The 19695-nt window shown below is 41.8% G+C and overlaps 2 protein-coding genes and 1 long non-coding RNA gene across 3 annotated transcripts in view; all 3 read left to right on the top strand.

Annotated features, from left to right (window-relative positions):
• The first annotated feature begins 467 nt into the window (after nucleotides 1–467).
• Nucleotides 468–19695, top strand: part of LOC125799138 (scavenger receptor cysteine-rich type 1 protein M130-like) — a 37377-nt gene continuing 18149 nt past the window's right edge. The window contains exons 1-7 of the mRNA XM_049475169.1: nucleotides 468–754; nucleotides 962–1270; nucleotides 1605–1750; nucleotides 13877–14033; nucleotides 14285–14593; nucleotides 14686–14988; nucleotides 16155–16469. Of these exons, the coding sequence (XP_049331126.1) occupies nucleotides 1060–1270; nucleotides 1605–1750; nucleotides 13877–14033; nucleotides 14285–14593; nucleotides 14686–14988; nucleotides 16155–16469 (1441 nt within the window). The 5' untranslated portion in view covers nucleotides 468–754; nucleotides 962–1059. The remainder of the gene's footprint in view (nucleotides 755–961; nucleotides 1271–1604; nucleotides 1751–13876; nucleotides 14034–14284; nucleotides 14594–14685; nucleotides 14989–16154; nucleotides 16470–19695) is intronic.
• LOC125799159 (uncharacterized) lies at nucleotides 7306–9613 on the top strand. Its single transcript, XR_007437996.1, has 5 exons — nucleotides 7306–7377; nucleotides 7759–7812; nucleotides 7907–8071; nucleotides 8201–8290; nucleotides 8999–9613. It is a non-coding gene; the product is annotated as an uncharacterized LOC125799159 (long non-coding RNA).
• On the top strand, nucleotides 9711–12651 carry LOC125799154 (antigen WC1.1-like). The gene is made up of 4 exons (XM_049475212.1): nucleotides 9711–11081; nucleotides 11442–11750; nucleotides 12168–12352; nucleotides 12567–12651. The coding sequence occupies exons 1-4, from the start codon at nucleotides 10991–10993 to the stop codon at nucleotides 12573–12575; spliced, it is 594 nt and encodes a 197-aa protein (XP_049331169.1). The 5' UTR covers nucleotides 9711–10990; the 3' UTR covers nucleotides 12576–12651.

Here is a 19695-nt window from a genome sequence, read left to right as displayed (position 1 = left end):
AATAATATACATTTTGATTAGGGGTGTCCTATGCTGGAGTTATCTGTTCAGGTAAAACGCTGTAAACAGGGACTGTACATTATCTGCCATGTAGGCAAAGTGTACAGCACATATGATTTTTCTTTTTAACCCACCCTAAATCCTTGTTGATTGCCAAGGTAAATTGGTATGTTTAAACTGAGCAATCACCAAACTGTGCTGTACACTGGAATTCTCAACCAACAATTAATTTACTGATTTTTTTTTTTACTGATTTCATAATTTTGCTGATCCATATTAATTTGTTTAATGTAATTCATAGCTTTACTGAACTTATTTTGAATCCTTATACTCTCTTTAGTTTTTTCCAATGCATTTATGAATCATTCATTGTGCAATATTTAGCATCATCATGCTTAATCATTTATCATTACTGATAAATAAGCTTTCTTTTTTTCATGGTAATTTTTAGGAGTCCTGTTGGTTAATGGCTCTCGCTGCTCTGGAAGAGTGGAGGTTCTTCATGGTGAGAGCTGGGTCACAGTGTGTGATGCTGACTTTAACCAGCAGGATGCAGAGGTTGTGTGTCGAGAGCTGGGCTGTGGTTCTCCTGTGGAGATTCTGGGAGCAGCTGCTTTTGGTAGAGGGGAGGGTCCGGTGTGGTCAGAGGAGCTTCAGTGTAGAGGAAACGAATCACAGATTCACTTCTGTCCAAAATCATCTTTACTCAAACACAACTGCTCCCATGATAATGATGTGGGACTGGTGTGTTCTGGTAAGAGCTGCATGTTTGTGATTAATGTCATTAAGATTAGCTCAATGTTTATGTAAACTTTTTGTAATTCTGTCAAAAATGCAAATGTCTTGCTATTATTTCAGTTTTCAGCCACAATTCTACTTTACATCATTGATAGTGGTGAAAATACATGTTTTTTTCCATTCTTTCTCAATGTCTTGGTCTGTCTTACTCACTGTTGTACAGGCAGTGTGAGGTTGGTAGATGGTGACAGTCGCTGTGCTGGGAGAGTGGAGGTTCTTTATAGAGGACAGTGGGGATCAGTGTGTGGTAATAACTGGGATATGAGAGATGCTGCAGTGGTGTGTAGAGAGCTGGGCTGTGGAGAAGCTGTAGATACATATCATGAGTCTTACTTTGGATCAGCATCAGGACCAATCTGGATGGATAATGTGCACTGCAGTGGCTCTGAGTCTACACTGAGGAACTGTGAATCAGCAGGATGGGGTAAACATAACTGTGATCATTCTAAAGATGCTGGAGTCATCTGTTCAGGTAAATTGTATCAGTAAATTATTTTATGTTCCCTTCTGTTAACTAGGAACAGGAAACTGTTCATAATATATCATACATGTAAAACAAAGTCTTGTAAGTGGTGGGAAAGGACCCATTTTAGAGGCTTAGGGTCCAGTTAAGCGTAGTAGTACTGTTTGTAAGGAAACAGATAGCGTTCATTTAGTCAACTTTTCCACTGAAGGTTAAATGCCATATCTCTTTTGACCATTCTTGCTGTGTTAATGTCAGAGATTCAATGACATGGAAAGACATCTTCATGTTGAAGCAGTGACTCACATATGTTTAAATTCAGCTTTATGTTCACAATTTTTAGGAGTCCGGGTGGTTGGTGGTTCTCACTGTTCTGGGAGAGTGGAGGTTCTTCATGGAGAGAGCTGGGTCACAGTGTGTGATGCTGACTTTAACCAGCAGGATGCAGAGGTTGTGTGTCGAGAGCTGGGCTGTGGTTCTCTTGTGGAGGTTCTGGGAGCAGCTGCTTTTGGTAGAGGGGAGGGTCAGGTGTGGTCAGAGAAGCTTCAGTGTAGAGGAACTGAATCTCAGATTCACTTCTGTCCAAAATCATCTTCACTCAAACACAACTGCTCCCATGATAATGATGTGGGACTGGTGTGTGCAGGTAAGTGTTTTTCAAAAAAATGTTTCCCATTTTTACTCTTACTAGTTCATAATTCGGTAAATTTTTCTTGTTCTTATTTTCTCTTACACAGACAGTGTGAGGTTGGCGGATGGTGGCAGTCGCTGTGCTGGAAGAGCAGAGGTTTTTCACAGAGGACAGTGGGGAACAATTTGTGGTGCTGGTGCAAATTTCATAGCGGGTTTTGTCATGTGTAAAGAGTTGGGCTGTGGAGAGCCGTTTAGGACTGATGCAGCTGTTCCAGGATCTGCACCGATCTGGATGAGTCATGTGAAGTGTACTGGATCTACACTGAAACACTGTGGATCATTAGGGTGGGGAACACAGCTGTAATCATAATATGGATATTGAGCTTACCTGTTCAGGTATGTTTTAATTAGACAAAAACTGTAATACGTACGTATTACATGTATTACATTTGTGAACTTTCTGAGAATGTTTCGACACATCATAGACAAAATCAAATCAGAGATCATATGATGGAATGTCACTGTTTTGTATACCTATTCCGTATTAAATGTTCTATTACTGTCACGCCTGGCCCTGTTTCCTGTCTGTCCTCGTGCCTGTGTTGTCCCACGTGACCCGTGCCCCTGTGTTCTGCCTGTGATTTTCCATTACCTCATGTCTCATTTGTAGCTCCACCCCTTCCCCAGGTGTTTCCACTCCCAGTGTGTTTCCTGTTATGTTAAAAAGACTTCCTCTGTTACTTGTCCTCGGTCGGTCTTTGCACTGTCCCCCGTTGTCTGTCTCTCTGCGTTTCTATATCTCTCTGTGTTTCATTAGTCATTGCCCTAGGTCCTTGTTTAGTGTTTATCTCTGTTTGTTTCGAGTTCCCTAGTTTACTCCATTACCCTGTTTAGTGTATTCATCCTCTTCTAGTTTAGTTTCTTGTTTTATTTTCTTGTATATATCCCTAGTTTATTCCCTTGCCCTGTTTAAGTTCATCCTGTCTAGTTTTATAGCCTCTGTTTCTTGTTTACTTGTTTATTTATATTTATTTAATAAATTTCGCCCTACCTGTGTTTACGTCCGCCTCCTCGTCTCTCTGCCTGGGTCAACCCTGACAAAAAGACCGACCATCATGGACGTAAACCAGTGGTATGCTGCTCGGAAGGCGGACCTGGAGTATCTCCGCCTCCTCGCCGAGCAAATCCGGGGAGATGACCCGCTCCCAGCGCCTTTCCTCGGGTTGGAGCCTGTCAGCCCAGCTTCAGTGGCGCCCACCGAGACCCACAAGGGGATCCCGTGGACTGGCTCCAGGATGGCGATCCGCCATGCTCCATTCGGGACCCCGGCGTTGGAATCCCCGAGGCCCCAAGGACGCCGCAGGCCTCGGGGTAGACGTTTTAAGGGGTCCCGCCAGCCGGAGGAGGAGCCCGTTTCCGGGGAGGATTTTCTTGGGGGGGCGCTAGGGCTGTGTGCGGTCAGCCTCGATCCTCGCCCCGACGAGGACGGGGGTGGCATGGATGCAGGCTGTGAGGAGTCCTATTCCTGGGACTACTCCGATCTCCTCACACCTGCATCCAGTGAAGAGGAGTTTGAGGACTGCCCTCCTGCACCAGCCCGCCTGCCGCTACTTCCTTCCACGGTGGCAGCAGAACCGCGCTCCGAGACCCCCTGCGCGGCGAGCCAGCCGCGGTCAAAGACTTTCCCCGCGCCAGCTTTCACCGGCGAACCAGCGCTCCCCGCGCTACTCACACCTGACGCTGCACGAGAGAGTAGGACTCCAGTCCGGGTTTTCACTTCGACCGCAGCTTCGGGCTCCAGTGCTGCAGCGTCAGATCTCTTCTTGCCACGCCCCGTGAAGCACGCGTCTGAAACGCTGCACCCCTTGATACAAGCGGCGGCCGCGCCGCTCTCCGAGACTTTAGCGGCGGCCACGCCTCTCTCCCAGACTGCAGCGGCGGCAGCGCCGCTCTCCGCGATTTCAGCGGCGGCCGCGCCGCTCCCCGAGACTTCAGCGGCGGCCGCGCCGCGCTCACAGACTGCAGCGGCGGCAGCGCCGCTCTCCGAGATTTCAGCGGCGGCCGCGCCGCGCTCACAGACTGCAGCGGCGGCAGCGCCGCTCTCCGAGTTTTCAGCGGCGGCCGCGCCGCTCTCCCAAGCACCAGCAGTCCCAGCTGCTCCAGTTCAAGCACCAGCAGTCCCAGCTGCTCCAGTTCAAGCACCAGCAGTCCCAGCTGCTCCAGTTCAAGCACCAGCAGTCCCAGCTGCTCCAGTTCAAGCACCAGCAGTCCCAGCTGCTCCAGTTCAAGCACCAGCAGTCCCAGCTGCTCCAGTTCAAGCACCAGCAGTCCCAGCTGCTCCAGTTCAAGCACCAGCAGTCCCAGCTGCTCCGGCTCAAGCACCAGCAGTCCCAGCTGCTCCGGCTCAAGCACCAGCAGTCCCAGCTGCTCCGGCTCAAGCACCAGCAGTCCCAGCTGCTCCGGCTCAAGCACCAGCAGTCCCAGCTGCTCCGGCTCAAGCACCAGCAGTCCCAGCTGCTCCGGCTCAAGCACCAGCAGTCCCAGCTGCTCCGGCTCAAGCACCAGCAGTCCCAGCTGCTCCGGCTCAAGCACCAGCAGTCCCAGCTGCTCCGGCTCAAGCACCAGCAGTCCCAGCTGCTCCGGCTCAAGCACCAGCAGTCCCAGCTGCTCCGGCTCAAGCACCAGCAGTCCCAGCTGCTCCGGCTCAAGCACCAGCAGTCCCAGCTGCTCCGGCTCCAGCACCAGCAGTCCCAGCTGCTCCGGCTCCAGCTCAAGCACCTGCAGCTCCCAGAACTATGTTTGGGCCTAGGCCCCGTATTTCCAGGCCTGCTCCAAGGCCTCCTGACTTTGCCCCCAGTTATGTGCCCAGGCTGTCCCCACAGACTTTTGCCAGTCCTGGGCACCCACCTATGTTTTTGGTCCCCCTGTCTCTCCCTGTCCTGGTCCCTGTATCTGTGAGTGTTCCAGTTCCTGTCCCCGGTGGTTTCTCTGTTCCTGTCCCTGTTACTGTGTTTGTTTCCGTCCCCGTCAATGTTCTTGTCCCTGTTCCCATGTCCGGTCCCGTCCAGTCTCTGTCTCATGTCCAGTCTCCGTCACCTGTCCAGTTCCCCGTCCAGTCTCCGTCACCTGTCCGGTTCCCCGTCCAGTCTCCGTCACCTGTCCGGTTCCCCGTCCAGTCTCCGTCACCTGTCCAGTTCCCCGTCCAGTCTCCGTCACCTGTCCAGTTCCCCGTCCAGTCTCCGTTCCCCGTCCAGTCTCCGTCACCTGTCCAGTTCCCCGTCCAGTGTCCGTTCCCTGTCCAGTCTCTGTCCCCTGTCCTGTCTCCATCTCCTGTCCAGTTCCCTGTCCAGTCTCCCGTTCAGTCTCCTGTTTTCCCCGGCCTCTCCCTGCCGCCAGCCCCCGGGGTTTGTTTTTCCGCGCCTCGGGAGCTGCGCGTTTAGGGGGAGGTTTCTGTCACGCCTGGCCCTGTTTCCTGTCTGTCCTCGTGCCTGTGTTGTCCCACGTGACCCGTGCCCCTGTGTTCTGCCTGTGATTTTCCATTACCTCATGTCTCATTTGTAGCTCCACCCCTTCCCCAGGTGTTTCCACTCCCAGTGTGTTTCCTGTTATGTTAAAAAGACTTCCTCTGTTACTTGTCCTCGGTCGGTCTTTGCACTGTCCCCCGTTGTCTGTCTCTCTGCGTTTCTATATCTCTCTGTGTTTCATTAGTCATTGCCCTAGGTCCTTGTTTAGTGTTTATCTCTGTTTGTTTCGAGTTCCCTAGTTTACTCCATTACCCTGTTTAGTGTATTCATCCTCTTCTAGTTTAGTTTCTTGTTTTATTTTCTTGTATATATCCCTAGTTTATTCCCTTGCCCTGTTTAAGTTCATCCTGTCTAGTTTTATAGCCTCTGTTTCTTGTTTACTTGTTTATTTATATTTATTTAATAAATTTCGCCCTACCTGTGTTTACGTCCGCCTCCTCGTCTCTCTGCCTGGGTCAACCCTGACAATTACATAGTAAATTCTGACAGTTACAGCTAATGTGAGAAGCAGTGATGTTTTTTTTAACATTTGCTTTGACTTTTATTTAATTGCTGAAAATATTAACCCAAGAAATTGTCTAGTCAGTTTCATTTTGTTTGATAAAATTTAATTTAATAAAAAAGGGTCTGCAGTACTGATTTGCTAGAGCACAACATTTGTTTTCAAAATTATAACCTGAATGAAACAAAATGCATTAGTCCTTTCCACTTCCAGACAACTTCTCAAACACTTTATGTGCCAAAACAAAACCAGTCAACACACTGTAATTAGAAACAGTGTCATTTCCAGCTTAACAATTTAGTGCTGGACGATATGACAAAACTTATGTCACAATATATTAATTTTAGTCGATGTGTTATCGTTTTGATATAAATGTGTACAGCTCAACTGAACAACTTCCTGATGTGTACATTATCACACACTGAGATTGCCAGACTATGGTATTCTATACCACTCTGCTGTTTCGCTTAAAAAAAATCAGTCAGTAAAGATGCTGTAAATACTGTACATATCTTAAAAAAAATGTTATAAATTGATGCTCCTTTATTCGTATGGAAATTACAAAAAATATAAATGAAGGTCACACATGCCAGATATTCTAGGCTACTCTAAAATAGTTAACATTTTTACATTTATTATTACAATAACAGCTTAAATGCTTTGCTGTGTAATAATAAAATATACCAGCCCTGCTTAAAATGATTAAAAATAATATGCAAATATGGACAGAATTAAGATATCAAATATGGACAGAATTTAGATATTTAATTATATTTTGACCAACAAAAAAAGTCAGAATAAAAAAAAAAAAAATTATTGTTTTTCTATAAATCTTTTGTTATGATTTTCAAAATGGCGGATTAGCCACTATGGCTATTTGGCGATGCCAACTGTTTTCCTAGCTAAATTAATCTGTATTATTAACATGGATGAATTGGATAGATTATGTGGTTTGATATGATCTGTGAACTGGGATCTAGCGTCGGAGGTCAGAGGGCACAAAGTAGGGTAATTAATGAGCAGTATTTTTGTTATTTGTGTTCATTTTTTTTATTCATTAATGCAGAGGTTGTGTGTCGAGAGCTGGGCTGTGGTTCTCCTGTGGAGGTTCTGGGAGCAGCTGCTTTTGGTAAAGGGAAGGGTCAGGTGTGGTCAGAGGAGCTTCAGTGTAGAGGAGATGAATCTGAGATTACTCTCTGTCCAATAACCTCTTCACACAAATACAACTGCTCTCATGGTAATGATGTGGGACTTGTATGTTCTGGTACAGTATAATATGTGATATTATCGTCTAACATTTCTTTATATAATATACAGTATAGGAGAGAACTTGCGCTTTTACGAGTCTCTTGGTTGTAAATTCAGGTCATACTCAGGCTCGGCTCGGGTATAGTGTGGGAGGCCCAGACAATCAAACACATCCGCCCAGATCCGGCCACTCCCCTCCCACTGTGCAGGTGTGCGAGAACATTTTTTAATCTAGTATTAACTTCTCTTAAGATAACTATGGTTATGTTAAGCAGTGTACTCTGTATTTCAGTCAGGTTCAATATTATTATTATTGTGCTCCTCTGACCTGTAAAAGGGAGAATAGCATTTATATTATGGCTGATTTAGGCTCACAACACTGATAAATACACTAAGTAACATTGGCAGACAATAATGCAACAATATTTTTGACAATACCTACAATATTACCATATCAGCCATATACTTCTTTTGTTTCAAAGACAATAAACACAAAAACAATAAATACCATTTCTTAAATAATGCTGCTCTAATCTCTTTCTCCTTCTGTAACCTCTTTTTCTTGACCATTTTTATGATATTTCTTTCAGACATATTTGTCACATTACCTTTTTCATCTGAAACAACTACAACTTACACCACAGGTACTCTTTTAATTAGTTCCTTTGTGTGATTTTTTTTTTAAAGTTTAAACAACACTATGCAGTGTTCAACAGTGTTTTTATTCTGTGTTTTCAGTACCAGCACAGCTAACAGAGAAAAAGACAGTCCCTCCTTCAAAAAATCCATCATCTAATTTTCCATACATCTATCCAGTGTCTCTCCTGGTTCTGGGATCTGTGCTCTTCCTGGCCTTAGTGCTTCTGGTTGTGCTGTTTTATCAGAACAGAGTGCTCAGGAGAGGTAGGGAGATTTAGAGATCATCTAAAATCCACTTTCTGTACTTTCTATAATCATCATTAGTCCTTCAATCTGTCATCAGTCTTCTCTTCTACTGAACTGACTCCATGTTTCTTTCTTTCTCTCTCACAGTGATTTCTAAGGCGAGGAGGAAGACTCTGCTTGAGGCAGTCTATGAAGAGATTAACCATAAATGTGTCACTAACAGATATACTAAAAGAGGTAAATTATATGTAGAGAGTTTCACTGAAGGCAGTCTTCACACAGTATGTAAAGTGGATCTAAGGTCAGATATCAAATAGCAATTCTGAGTGTTTAAATGACTATAAATGAAAAAACTACATGCAGTAAATCAATTGTAGCATTGTTAGCTTATCTTACAGGTTCAAAATAATATGTGTTACTCCACTGACTGTAATAGGAAGAATTACATATCTGTTACTATCAATTCAGGCCTGTACTGCTGTTAAAAAGCAGAGGAAAGGGATGGGGTTTGTTAGCCAACTTTCCCATTTCACCTTAAATGGTGCAAGAGACAGCAGAGGCTGCATCATTTAAGGCGGAACAGAACAATTAAATAAAATGAAAGCTAATCCAAGCTCCCCATAACAGGAATTAAGAAATTGACAATTGTTCCTTAATCACCAACCTTTCTGAAGACATACAATGCCATAAAATTAGCTAGGTTACTGAACCTTAGTGCTTCTGATGACGTATCTGGTTCATGAAGTGTTGTCCCAATTCTTATGGGGAGGATTTCACCCTTTACACTCAAAGAATGGTTGGGGTAAGTGGTAGGGCCATGGGGTGAAATGGGATTGGGCTTAAAGCCTCATCTCATTTTCAGACTTACAAATACATTTTTTTGCTGTAAATTTTGATTAAATAATTGAACTTTGGCATTCTGACTGTTCTGATCTCCTTTAACAGGAAGTTTTATCTCTGAAGATCAGCATTCAGGATATGAGGACGTAGATGAGGAGCTTCTCTCAGGTAAGTTGACATATACTGAATGTGTGTTAGAATTTTTAATGCAGAAGAAAAAACATATATATATTTTTTGTTTTATAGAAAAAAGTTCCATGCAATATGTGTAGGGTTCTGAAGTGTTTTAGCAGTTAGCATCAGGCTTCAGGCCGATAAGACTCACCCCTGAACGGGAAAATAGTGAGCGTGGTTAGCGGGTAATGCTAATGCTAAATTCAATTTATCTTTGACTACTCCATTATATCCATGTCTGGCACAAGTTAAAAACAATGTCTTGCCTACTGTACAGTTTGTAATAGTGATTTTAGGATTGCCCAGGGGTAACTACAGGATTGCAAAAGGCATGTTGAGGTGAGTTAATATCCTTTGGTGTGTGGGAGTTTTTTTTTTGTTTTTTTTTTAAAGGGACACACTTTGATTTGTCAACCAGTTCTGATCGCAGAGGGCGACAGTACCAATACATTGAAAACCCCTTAGTATTTTAAAAGTTTGAGTCTTTGAGTAACAGTGTCTTGCTGCCATCATCCTGATGCTGCTGTGCTGCAATGCATTTTTTAATTTTTACAGAAAACTATGGCGAGGTCTATGATGATATCATACCTGCTGAAGAGAGCCCACACATTACAAAAGGTTTGGATATTTTAATACGTACGATTTATTGTGGACACATGGTAAACATGCAAATTATATTTGCTTTTCACCTTAATCAAAAATATATCTATATATGTCTGTGCAGCATACATTATTATGGTTTTCTATATTATGATAATAAAGTGTGATTTTTTTCACACCTATAAAGAATGTGTCTTCTTTTTTTTTTCATTTTTAAAAGCACACTTAGCAACATGTTTCAGTTAATTAATGCATTTCATACTGTTTTAGATAAATAAATTAATCATTACAGAGAGAATAAAGGTTTTCTCAACCACCCTTGTGGTCCCATGGGCTCACAAGTTCCTGGCAGCGCCAGAGTCGGCCCGTTTCTCATTATAGATTAAGCAAGTTTGGACTCTTGTACTTTGTCAGAACGAACTTGGTAAGTTCGGCTCACGAGTGCATACTCCAGAGAACAGGACTTTTATTTTGTAATTGGAACTGCTGTGATCAGTAGAGTAGTAGGTGCATCCTTAGATGCATTTCCACAAACATACCCTACACCCGCCTCACAGGGCAGACAAACCGCCTTTGTTTGGTCCATCGCTCACCAGCCTTGCTGTAGTTCACAGGGAACCCACAATATTCCCACACTTAATCAGAGTTTCTGTAATCAGGATTAAAACTAGTTTTATATACTCTGTAACAGCATGAGAAACACAAAAAAGTTGTTTGTATGTGTAGTTAAAAGAAACTGTGACTTATCTTCATGGTGGATGTTATGTGTTTGGATCTGCTGTCTGCAGGTGCAGCTTTAATGCTGTATTTTGTGTGTTTACTCTCTCTGAAGTTTGTCTCCAGAAGGTAGCTGACTTTGTACCTTCCTTTGCCCATAGACACACACACAGACACAGACACAAGGAGGTGGAGCTGTGTTAATTAGTGCTGACGCTTTTTAAAAATATGGCGAAATGAAAAAAAAGCTTCTTCTGATTTGTCACTGAAAATGTTTGATAATTTCCTCTCCTCTTTCTAATAAGGTCATAGTGAGTGTGATTGGCGGCTGTGGGGAATCTCTCTCTCTCTCTCTCTCTCTCTCTCTGTCTCTCTGTCTCTCAGGTTCTTGAGTCTTATCTGGCTGAGTAGAGGTAAAGCTTGTTCTGCTGCTGAGTTGAGCATATATATATATAATATATACAGCATATTTAAACTAACTTTGTGGACTGTATGTATACTGGCCTCTTTTTCTGTTAGGATGTTGTTGGAAAGGCAGTGAATGGTATAAATTCCTTTATCCTCGAAGAACTTAACTACTTTCTCCACATCGGGCCGGGGATTGTCATGCACCGTGAGAAACCACGGACTCACTGCGCCAGCGTAGGGTCTTACAATGGGTTCAAGGATTTCATCTCAATACCTAAGAGCAGGCAGGGTACTGTTGTCTAACCTGTAGAGGCCTGGGCATCTACAGGCCTCCCCAGACCATCACTGATCCCCCACCAAACCAGACATGCTGAATGATGTTGCATAAAGTGGCATTTAATTGAAAAGTATATATTTACTTTTTGATCTTACATTCATGTGATTTACACTTTGCTATCATCCAGTCAGCCCATTTTAGTATTGCTATAGAAGTACAAATTAGTGACTGATTTCTTATGATCTCTAAATGGGAGCTTTTGATGTCCATGATTTGGTTTAAATGTATTTCAGCCTTGTTTGAGTATTATTATTTGAGTATAAGTGTAATTATTCTCTGATTATCAGTGTGTTTGTTTTTTTCTCCACACAGACAGTGTGAGGTTGGTGGATGGTGGGAGCCGCTGTGCTGGGAGAGTGGAAGTTCTTCATAGAGGACATTGGGGAACAGTTTGTGATGATTACTGGGATATGAGAGATGCTGCAGTGGTGTGTAGAGAGCTGGGCTGTGGGGAAGCCATAGATGCACCACGGAGAGCTCGCTTTGGATCAGGATCAGGACCGATCTGGGTGGAATATGCTAACTGTGCTGGATCAGAGTCTTCACTGAAGAACTGTAGGTCGTATGATTGGGGTAGACAGAGATGTAATCATGATGAAGACGCTGGTGCTGTTTGTGCAGGTAAGATGCAAAAAAATAAAACATATTACACAGAGATGTCAACAAATGTGATGAGGCCTGTGTTGGAATGTACTGAATTAATTAAACAACTGTTAGTTGTTTTATATACACCCCTGTAAAAAAACTTCTTTGTAACATGAAAAGTTTAAGCCTGAACCTAAATTCACTTTCATACACTTAATAAATGGATTATTACAGAGGTGGTTTTGAATGCTTTGGTTTAGAATTAGCAACTAAGAAATAATATATATATATTTTTAAAATCCTTGTATTTCAGTTAATGAAAAGTGCAAAATATAAAAATCACTGCCCCATATAATTTAATTCCCTTCTATTCAAATTAACCTCCCAGCCCTCCCAATGCTGTGTGTTAATATTAACGTACATGTTCTCTTTGCTCTTATAAACACATTGTAGAAGTCAGACTGGTGGGCAGATCTCACTGCTCTGGGAGAGTGGAGGTTCTTCATGGAGAGAGCTGGGTCACAGTGTGTGATGCTGACTTTGACCAGCAGGGTGCAGAGGTTGTGTGTCGAGAGCTGGGCTGTGGTTCTCCTGTGGAGGTTCTGGGAGCAGCTGCTTTTGGTAGAGGGGAGGGTCAGGTGTGTTTAGAGGAGCTTCAGTGTAGAGGCAGAGAATCACAGATTCACTTCTGTCCAAAATCATCTTCACTCAAACACAACTGCTCCCATGATAATGATGTGGGACTGGTGTGTGCTGGTATGAGCTAAATGGCTTATGTATTAATTTTGAGATTCAGTCTGATTTTTCAGATTTCTACATCTTTTCCTCTCTCTTTCTCTCTCTGTTGTACAGACAGTGTGAGGTTGGTGGATGGTGGCCATCGCTGTGCTGGGAGAGTGGAGGTTTTTTATAACAGAACATGGAGATCAGTGTGTGGTAAAAACTGGGATATAAGAGATGCTGCAGTGGTGTGTAGAGAGCTGGGCTGTGGGGAGGCTGTATTTAAAAATGTTCAGTTTGGACCAAGATCAGCCTGGATGGATGATGTGAACTGTAGTGGATCAGAGTCTTCAGTGAAGCACTGTAGATCAGCTGGATGGGTGGAACAAATTTGTAATCGACTTGCTGGAGTCATCTGTTCAGGTGAGCTCTCCTAAATCTTAAAATACTTGTCGTTGGAATGTATATCAGTTGTGCACAATTTATTTATTATAGCATTTCTTCCTAATCTGCCATAATCATGACCTACTTTCACCTATATTAACCCACTTTTATTTGGTTAAGACCACTAGATCAGTCACTGTTTGCTCAATCTCAGACCTGGTTTTGCGTTTAAAAAATAATGTGGCAAATTACTGTATAGAAGAAAACTATAAGCTGTAATAAACCTAGTTAACACTTATAATACAGCCTGTGTTTTAGAGCTTAAGTTCCCATAACTTACAGTGTGATTTCTCTGTATGAACTAGCACATACAAAATACTTACCGGGTCTTACTAGTACTTAAATGTAGGTAATAACTTGATATACTAAGTCAAATTATTAAAAAAGCAAATTATTATATGGAGATGAAAAGTGATTTTCACTATAAGACAATACTTAATTATAGAAAGACTATTGCTGTAGGCATGATGGAGAAATACATTTTTGTAATCTTTCCTTTCTGGTAGAAAATAATGGATTTCCATGCAGAAGTCCCATTCACAAAGAAACAGGCGTTAATATTTTTTAGTTAATTACAGTTACACCTTAGTTCAGTGGTACATGGCCAGAGTTTTTATCTTTATATATTTTAAGCAGTTAATTAGTACGATTGTTTGTGTTTAGTGCTTAAACTGTTAATTGACTCCATGTGTAAGCCCACACTGCAGTTTTTCACTGTCATCAGTTCTTCACTAATATTAGTTTCATCGGTCCTACAGTAGAACCCTGTGGAACTTCTTAAGGTTTCCAAGTACTTAATGCTGTGTGTTAATGTTAATGTACATGTTCTCTTTCTCTTATAAACTAATTTAGGGGTCAGATTGGTGGGCAGATCTCGCTGCTCTGGGAGAGTGGAGGTTCTTCATGGAGAGAGCTGGTTCACAGTGTGTGATGCTGACTTTGACCAGCAGGATGCAGAGGTTGTGTGTCGAGAGCTGGGCTGTGGTTCTCCTGTGGAGGTTCTGGGAGCAGCTGCTTTTGGTAGAGGGGAGGGTCCGGTGTGGTCAGAGGAGCTTCAGTGTAGAAGAACTGAATCTCAGATTCACTTCTGTCCAAAATCATCTTCACTCAAACACAACTGCTCCCATGATAATGATGTGGGACTGGTGTGTTCTGGTGAGAGCTACATATTTTATTTATTTTTTCTTTTTAGAGTCTTGATGAAAAGATGTTCTTTTCTTAGTGGTCAGTGTATAATGTACTTCATGAAACATATTCTTCTTAATTCTTTTATTGATATAGTCCATATTTGTGCATGCTGGAATATAGCACATGTGAATAGCATTAAAATGAAGTTTTACCAGATTTTAAAAGATGCAAAATGATGTTTGAGTTGTGCATTCAATCTTTCTCTTTCTGCTCTTTAGAAAGTGTGAGGTTGGTGGATGGTTTGAGTCGCTGTGCTGGGAGAGTGGAGGTTCTTCATAAAGGACAGTGGGGAACAGTGTGTGATGGTAACTGGGGTATGATAGATGCTGCAGTGGTGTGTAGAGAGCTGGGCTGTGGAGAGGCTGTAGATGCACTTAGTGGTGCTTACTTTGGATCAGGATCAGGACCAATCTGGATGGATAATGTGGAGTGTAGAGAATCAGAATCCATACTAAAGAACTGTAAATCAGCAGGATGGGGTAAACATAACTGTAATCATCCTAAAGATGCTGGAGTCATCTGTTCAAGTGAGTTACACTAAAAACTTAGTATGAACTTCTGTAATCAAAAAACCTTTTAACCCACTGCATAATGTTTATTATATTTTGATCATACCTAGGAGTCAGGCTGGTTGGAGGTTCTCACTGCTCTGGGAGAGTGGAGGATCTTCATGGAGAGAGCTGGGTCACAGTGTGTGATTCTGACTTTAACCAGCAGGGTGCAGAGGTTGTGTGTCGAGAGCTGGGCTGTGGTTCTCCTGTGGAGGTTCTGGGAGCAGCTGCTTTTGGTAGAGTGGAGGGTCCGGTGTGGTCAGAGGAGCTTCAGTGTAGAGGCAGCGAATCACAGATTCACTTCTGTCCAAAATCATCTTCACTCAAACACAACTGCTCCCATGATAATGATGTGGGACTGGCATGTTCTGGTAGGTATTTCACTTCCTTTTGTCAATTTCACACAAAATACTGACAAAAACACACATCCACCAAATTCAGATAATAGACAGGTGACGGAGACACAAATCCACCAGTTTGATTGATTTCTGTATTGCACAATATTATGAAAAAAGATATTAAGACATTAAAACATTAAGAAACCTTTAATTTGATTTGTCATTTATGTCCTTGAGGGCTAACCAGACTTTTTAATTTTACAAGGAGTGCTGCAGAGAAGTCAAAAAGCAAAAGTTTTATACATATGAAAAAATGTTTAGACTTTGACTATGTTGAATTGTTTTTGGTGACCATTTTAAAAGAAACTTACAAAGTCTTATTTTTTTTATCTAAAACTACAAGTATGTTTTTTTTTTTTAATGTCTACCATTGATTTACAGGCAGTGTGAGGAATAATAAATTATTTCATTTAGACTAAGATGAGTAATATTTAAGGAACTACACATACAGTGTGTAATGCAACATGTCAGATGTGTGGCATTCCTAATGTGCTTTCACTAATGTGATTTTGCGATGTGGTAGAGTGCTGATCGTGGGTCCAACAGTATCCAGCACTTTTTAGTGGATTAGTGGATTGACCTGTCAATGTGTTTAGCCATGGCATAGCACATCTTTCTTCTGACTAGCCTTGTAATCTGATGCTTTCTTCTGGGTGCAGTGTTTTTTGATGATCAATGTACACAAATACTATACTGTAGGTGACAAGCGAAGACTTGTTGGTGGTCCTCACGCATGCTCTGGGAGAGTATAGAAGCTTCATCGGAATTCTTGGCTTCCAGTGTGTGATGCTGACTTTAACCAGCAGGATGCAGAGGTTGTGTGCAGCTGGGAGCTGGGCTGTGGTTCTCCTGTGGAGGTTCTGGGAGCAGCTGCTTTTGGTAGAGCAGAGGGTCAGATGTGGTCAGAGGAGCTTCAGTGTAGAGGAAACGAATCTCATATGTACCTCTGCCAGACATCTCCTTCCCAACTGCTCTCACAACAAGGATGTGGGACTAAGATGCTCTGGTATGATGAAGTATGTTTGTAAAAGATTTAGATTAGTACTAAACTGTGAGCAATTAGTTTGTAATTACTGTATTTTTTTTATTATTATTGTATTGTATTATTGTTGCCTACTATTTTTCCTCTGTTAATTCAGGTCACACTCAGGCTCGGCTGATGAACGGCTCAGATTCCTGTTCTGGTCGAGTGGAGCTCCAGTACCTCAGTGAGTGGGGTACAGTGTGTGATGTAAGCTGGGATATGAGAGCTGCCAGTGTCCTCTGTGCTCAGCTGAAGTGTGGGAGTGCTGTGGCTGTGTTGGGGTCAGACTGGTTTGGGGAGGGGAGTGGCCGGATCTGGGCTGATGTGTTTGATTGTCAGGGAAACGAAACACACCTGTTAAAATGTCCCATTTCATCATGGAGTCGAACTGCATGCTCTCATGAACAGTATGCTGGAGTTATCTGTAGTGGTGAGATCTTACAGTTGCAGTATAATAAACAGTGTTGGGAAGTAACGGATTACATGTAACGGCGTTACGTAATCAGATTACAAATTATAAGTAACTGTAATCCGTTACAGTTACTGCTTCAATAAATGGTAATCAGATTACAGTTACTCTGCTAAAATTAAAGGATTACATTGCGGTACTTCCCTATTTTTTTGCTCTTCCAACACTGACAAAACGCAAATAACATTTTGCGGTGAATCGCTCTGATATGACAGGGAACTGTCTGCCCCTTCTCCCATCTCGCTGCACACACACACACACACAGGGAGGAGGGGCAGACAGCGGCTCTGCACACACAAAGAGACGAAATTAATTGACATTTTGGTCAACGAATAAAAACGAGACGAAAATGTTTGGCAGGGACGAAATCCAATCAGAACTGATTTAGTTCTGTGAAAGGTAGTGACCAGTTAGGAAGAGATCCAATCACTGCTACTTTAGCGAAGGTGGAGAGGCGGGACAAGCGGGGTACTCATCCAATCAGTACCTGTTTTTCCTGCAGTAGCGCTGCGCGCTCAGTTACAAACCCGGGAATTAACCTGTCGATACTTACGGAGCTCGACGAGGCTGAAGTTGGTTTGATATTCGCAGCTCCAGATTCGTTTGGCTCGATATTCGCAGCCTCGTATTCCCCGGCTGAAGTTGGTTTGATATTCGCAGCTGCCGCTTCACTGAACCACCGTGAACTAAAGGGAGCGTTCACAAACACCCGCTGTTTATATTAAACACCTCACAGATCAACACTGAAGGAGATAGAATGAAGAAAAGCAGTACATCTGTTTATTAACAATGTAAATATACAATATCGTATTAAATGTAATTTTGTATATTGTAAAATATTTATTTTAATTACTGAATTTATAATTATATATTACAATAAATAATTAAATATATATTTAATAAAATTATATTTTAAAAGCCATTGCGCTCAAAAAATATGAGGCAGATGTTCAAGTGTGATTTTGAAGAACTTTTTCATGTTGGGCCAGAACAAATACACATGATCTGAAGAGTACTAGCCTTCTACTTTAAGAAAAACCTGGAATTAGCCTGGCCCAAGCTGATTTTATACTTTAAAATTAACTGGCAAATTTTGAAAGACTTTTTCATCTTGGGCCAGAACACATACACATCAGATGAAGAGAACTACTCTCCCACTTTGAGGAAAACCTGGAATTAGCCTGGCCCGAGCTGATTTTATACTTTAAAATGAACTGGCAACATAGCATACCAATCCATAATGCACAATTTTTTTTTATGTAAAGCTGATGTTCTAGTGTGATTTTGAAGGACTTTTTCATCTTGGGCCAGAACAAATACACATGATCTGAAGAGTACTAGTCTTCTTCTTTAAGGAAAACCTGGAATTAGCCTGGCCCAAGCTGATTTTATACTTTAAAATGAACTGGCAACATGGCCTACCGATCCATAATGCACAAAAAAATTGAATATAAAGCTGATGTTCTAGTGTGATTTTGAAGGACTTTTTAATCTTGGGCCAGAACAAATACACATGATCTAAAGAGTACTAGTCTTCTACTTTAAGGAAAACCTGGAAATAGCTTGGCCCAAGCTGATTTTATACTTTAAAATGAACTGGCAACATGGAATACCGATCCATAAAGCACAATTCTTTTATGTAAAGCTGATGTTCTAGTGTGATTTTGAAGGACTTTTTCATCTTGTGCCAGACCAAATACACATGATCTGAAGAGTACTAGTCTTCTACTTTAAGGAAAACCTGGAATTAGCCTGGCCCAAGCTGATTTTATACTTTAAAATTAACTGGCAACATGGCCTACCGATCCATAATGCACAAAAAAATTGAATATAAAGCTGATGTTCTAGTGTGATTTTGAAGGACTTTTTCATATTGGGCCAGACCAAATACACATGATCTGAAGAGAACTAGTCTTCTACTTTAAGGAAAACCTGGAATTAGCCTGGCCCGAGCTGATTTTATACTTTAAAATTAACTGGCAACATAGCATACCGATCCATAATGCACAATTTTTTTTATGTAAAGCTGATGTTCCAGTGTGATTTTGAAGGACTTTTTCATATTGGGCCAGACCAAATACACATGATCTAAAGAGTACTAGCCTTCTACTTTAGGGAAAGCCTGGAATTAGCCTGGCCCAAGCTGATTTTATACTTTAAAATTAACTGGCAACATGGCCTACCGATCCATAATGCACAAAAGAATTGAATATAAAGCTGATGTTCTAGTGTGATTTTGAAGGACTTTTTAATCTTGGGCCAGACCAAATAGACATGATCTAAAGAGTACTAGTCTTCTACTTTAGGGAAAGCCTGGAATGAGCCTGGCCCAAGCTGATTTTATACTTTAAAATTAACTGGCAACATGGCATACCGATCCATAAGGCACAAAAAAGTTTAATTTAAAGCTGATGTTCTAGTGTGATTTTGAAGGACTTTTTAATCTTGGGCCAGACCAAATACACATGATCTGAAGAGTACTAGTCTTCTACTTTAAGTAAAACCTGGAATTAGCCTGGCCCAAGCTGATTTTATACTTTAAAATGAACTGGCAACATGTAATAACGATCCATAATGCACAAAGAAATTGAATATAAAGCTGATGTTCTAGTGTGATTTTGAAGGACTTTTTAATCTTGGGCCAGAACAAATACACATGATCTAAAGAGTTCTAGTCTTCTACTTTAGGGAAAGCCTGGAATTAGCCTGGCCCGAGCTGATTTTATACTTTAAAATTAACTGGCAACATGGCCTACCGATCCATAATGCACAAAAAAATTGAATATAAAGCTGATGTTCTAGTGTGATTTTGAAGGACTTTTTAATCTTGGGCCAGAACAAATACACATGATCTAAAGAGTACTAGTCTTCTACTTTAAGGAAAACCTGGAAATAGCTTGGCCCAAGCTGATTTTATACTTTAAAATTAACTGGCAACATGGAATACCGATCCATAATGCACAATTTTTTTATGTAAAGCTGATGTTCCAGTGTGATTTTGAAGGACTTTTTAATCTTGGGCCAGACCAAATACACATGATCTGAAGAGTACTAGTCTTCTTCTTTAAGGAAAACCTGGAATTAGCCTGGCCCAAGCTGATTTTATACTTTAAAATGAACTGGCAACATGGAATACCGATCCATAAAGCACAATTTTTTTATGTAAAGCTGATGTTCCAGTGTGATA

The sequence above is a fragment of the Astyanax mexicanus genome, chromosome 2 (assembly GCF_023375975.1).
Source record: "Astyanax mexicanus isolate ESR-SI-001 chromosome 2, AstMex3_surface, whole genome shotgun sequence".
Classification (NCBI taxonomy): domain Eukaryota; kingdom Metazoa; phylum Chordata; class Actinopteri; order Characiformes; family Acestrorhamphidae; genus Astyanax; species Astyanax mexicanus.
The sequence above is the reverse complement of the archived record's forward strand: the minus strand, read 5'-3'. Positions and strand labels throughout refer to the sequence as shown.

Excerpts from the sequence above, each read along its gene's own strand:
- LOC125799154 (XM_049475212.1), top strand. The coding sequence starts at position 10,991 with ATGCACCGTGAGAAACCACGGACTCACTGCGCCAGCGTAGGGTCTTAC. Across the intron at positions 11,082-11,441 it reads AATACCTAAGAGCAGGCAGG|ACAGTGTGAGGTTGGTGGAT; the intron begins GTACTGTTGTCT and ends TTCTCCACACAG. Across the intron at positions 11,751-12,167 it reads CGCTGGTGCTGTTTGTGCAG|AAGTCAGACTGGTGGGCAGA; the intron begins GTAAGATGCAAA and ends AACACATTGTAG.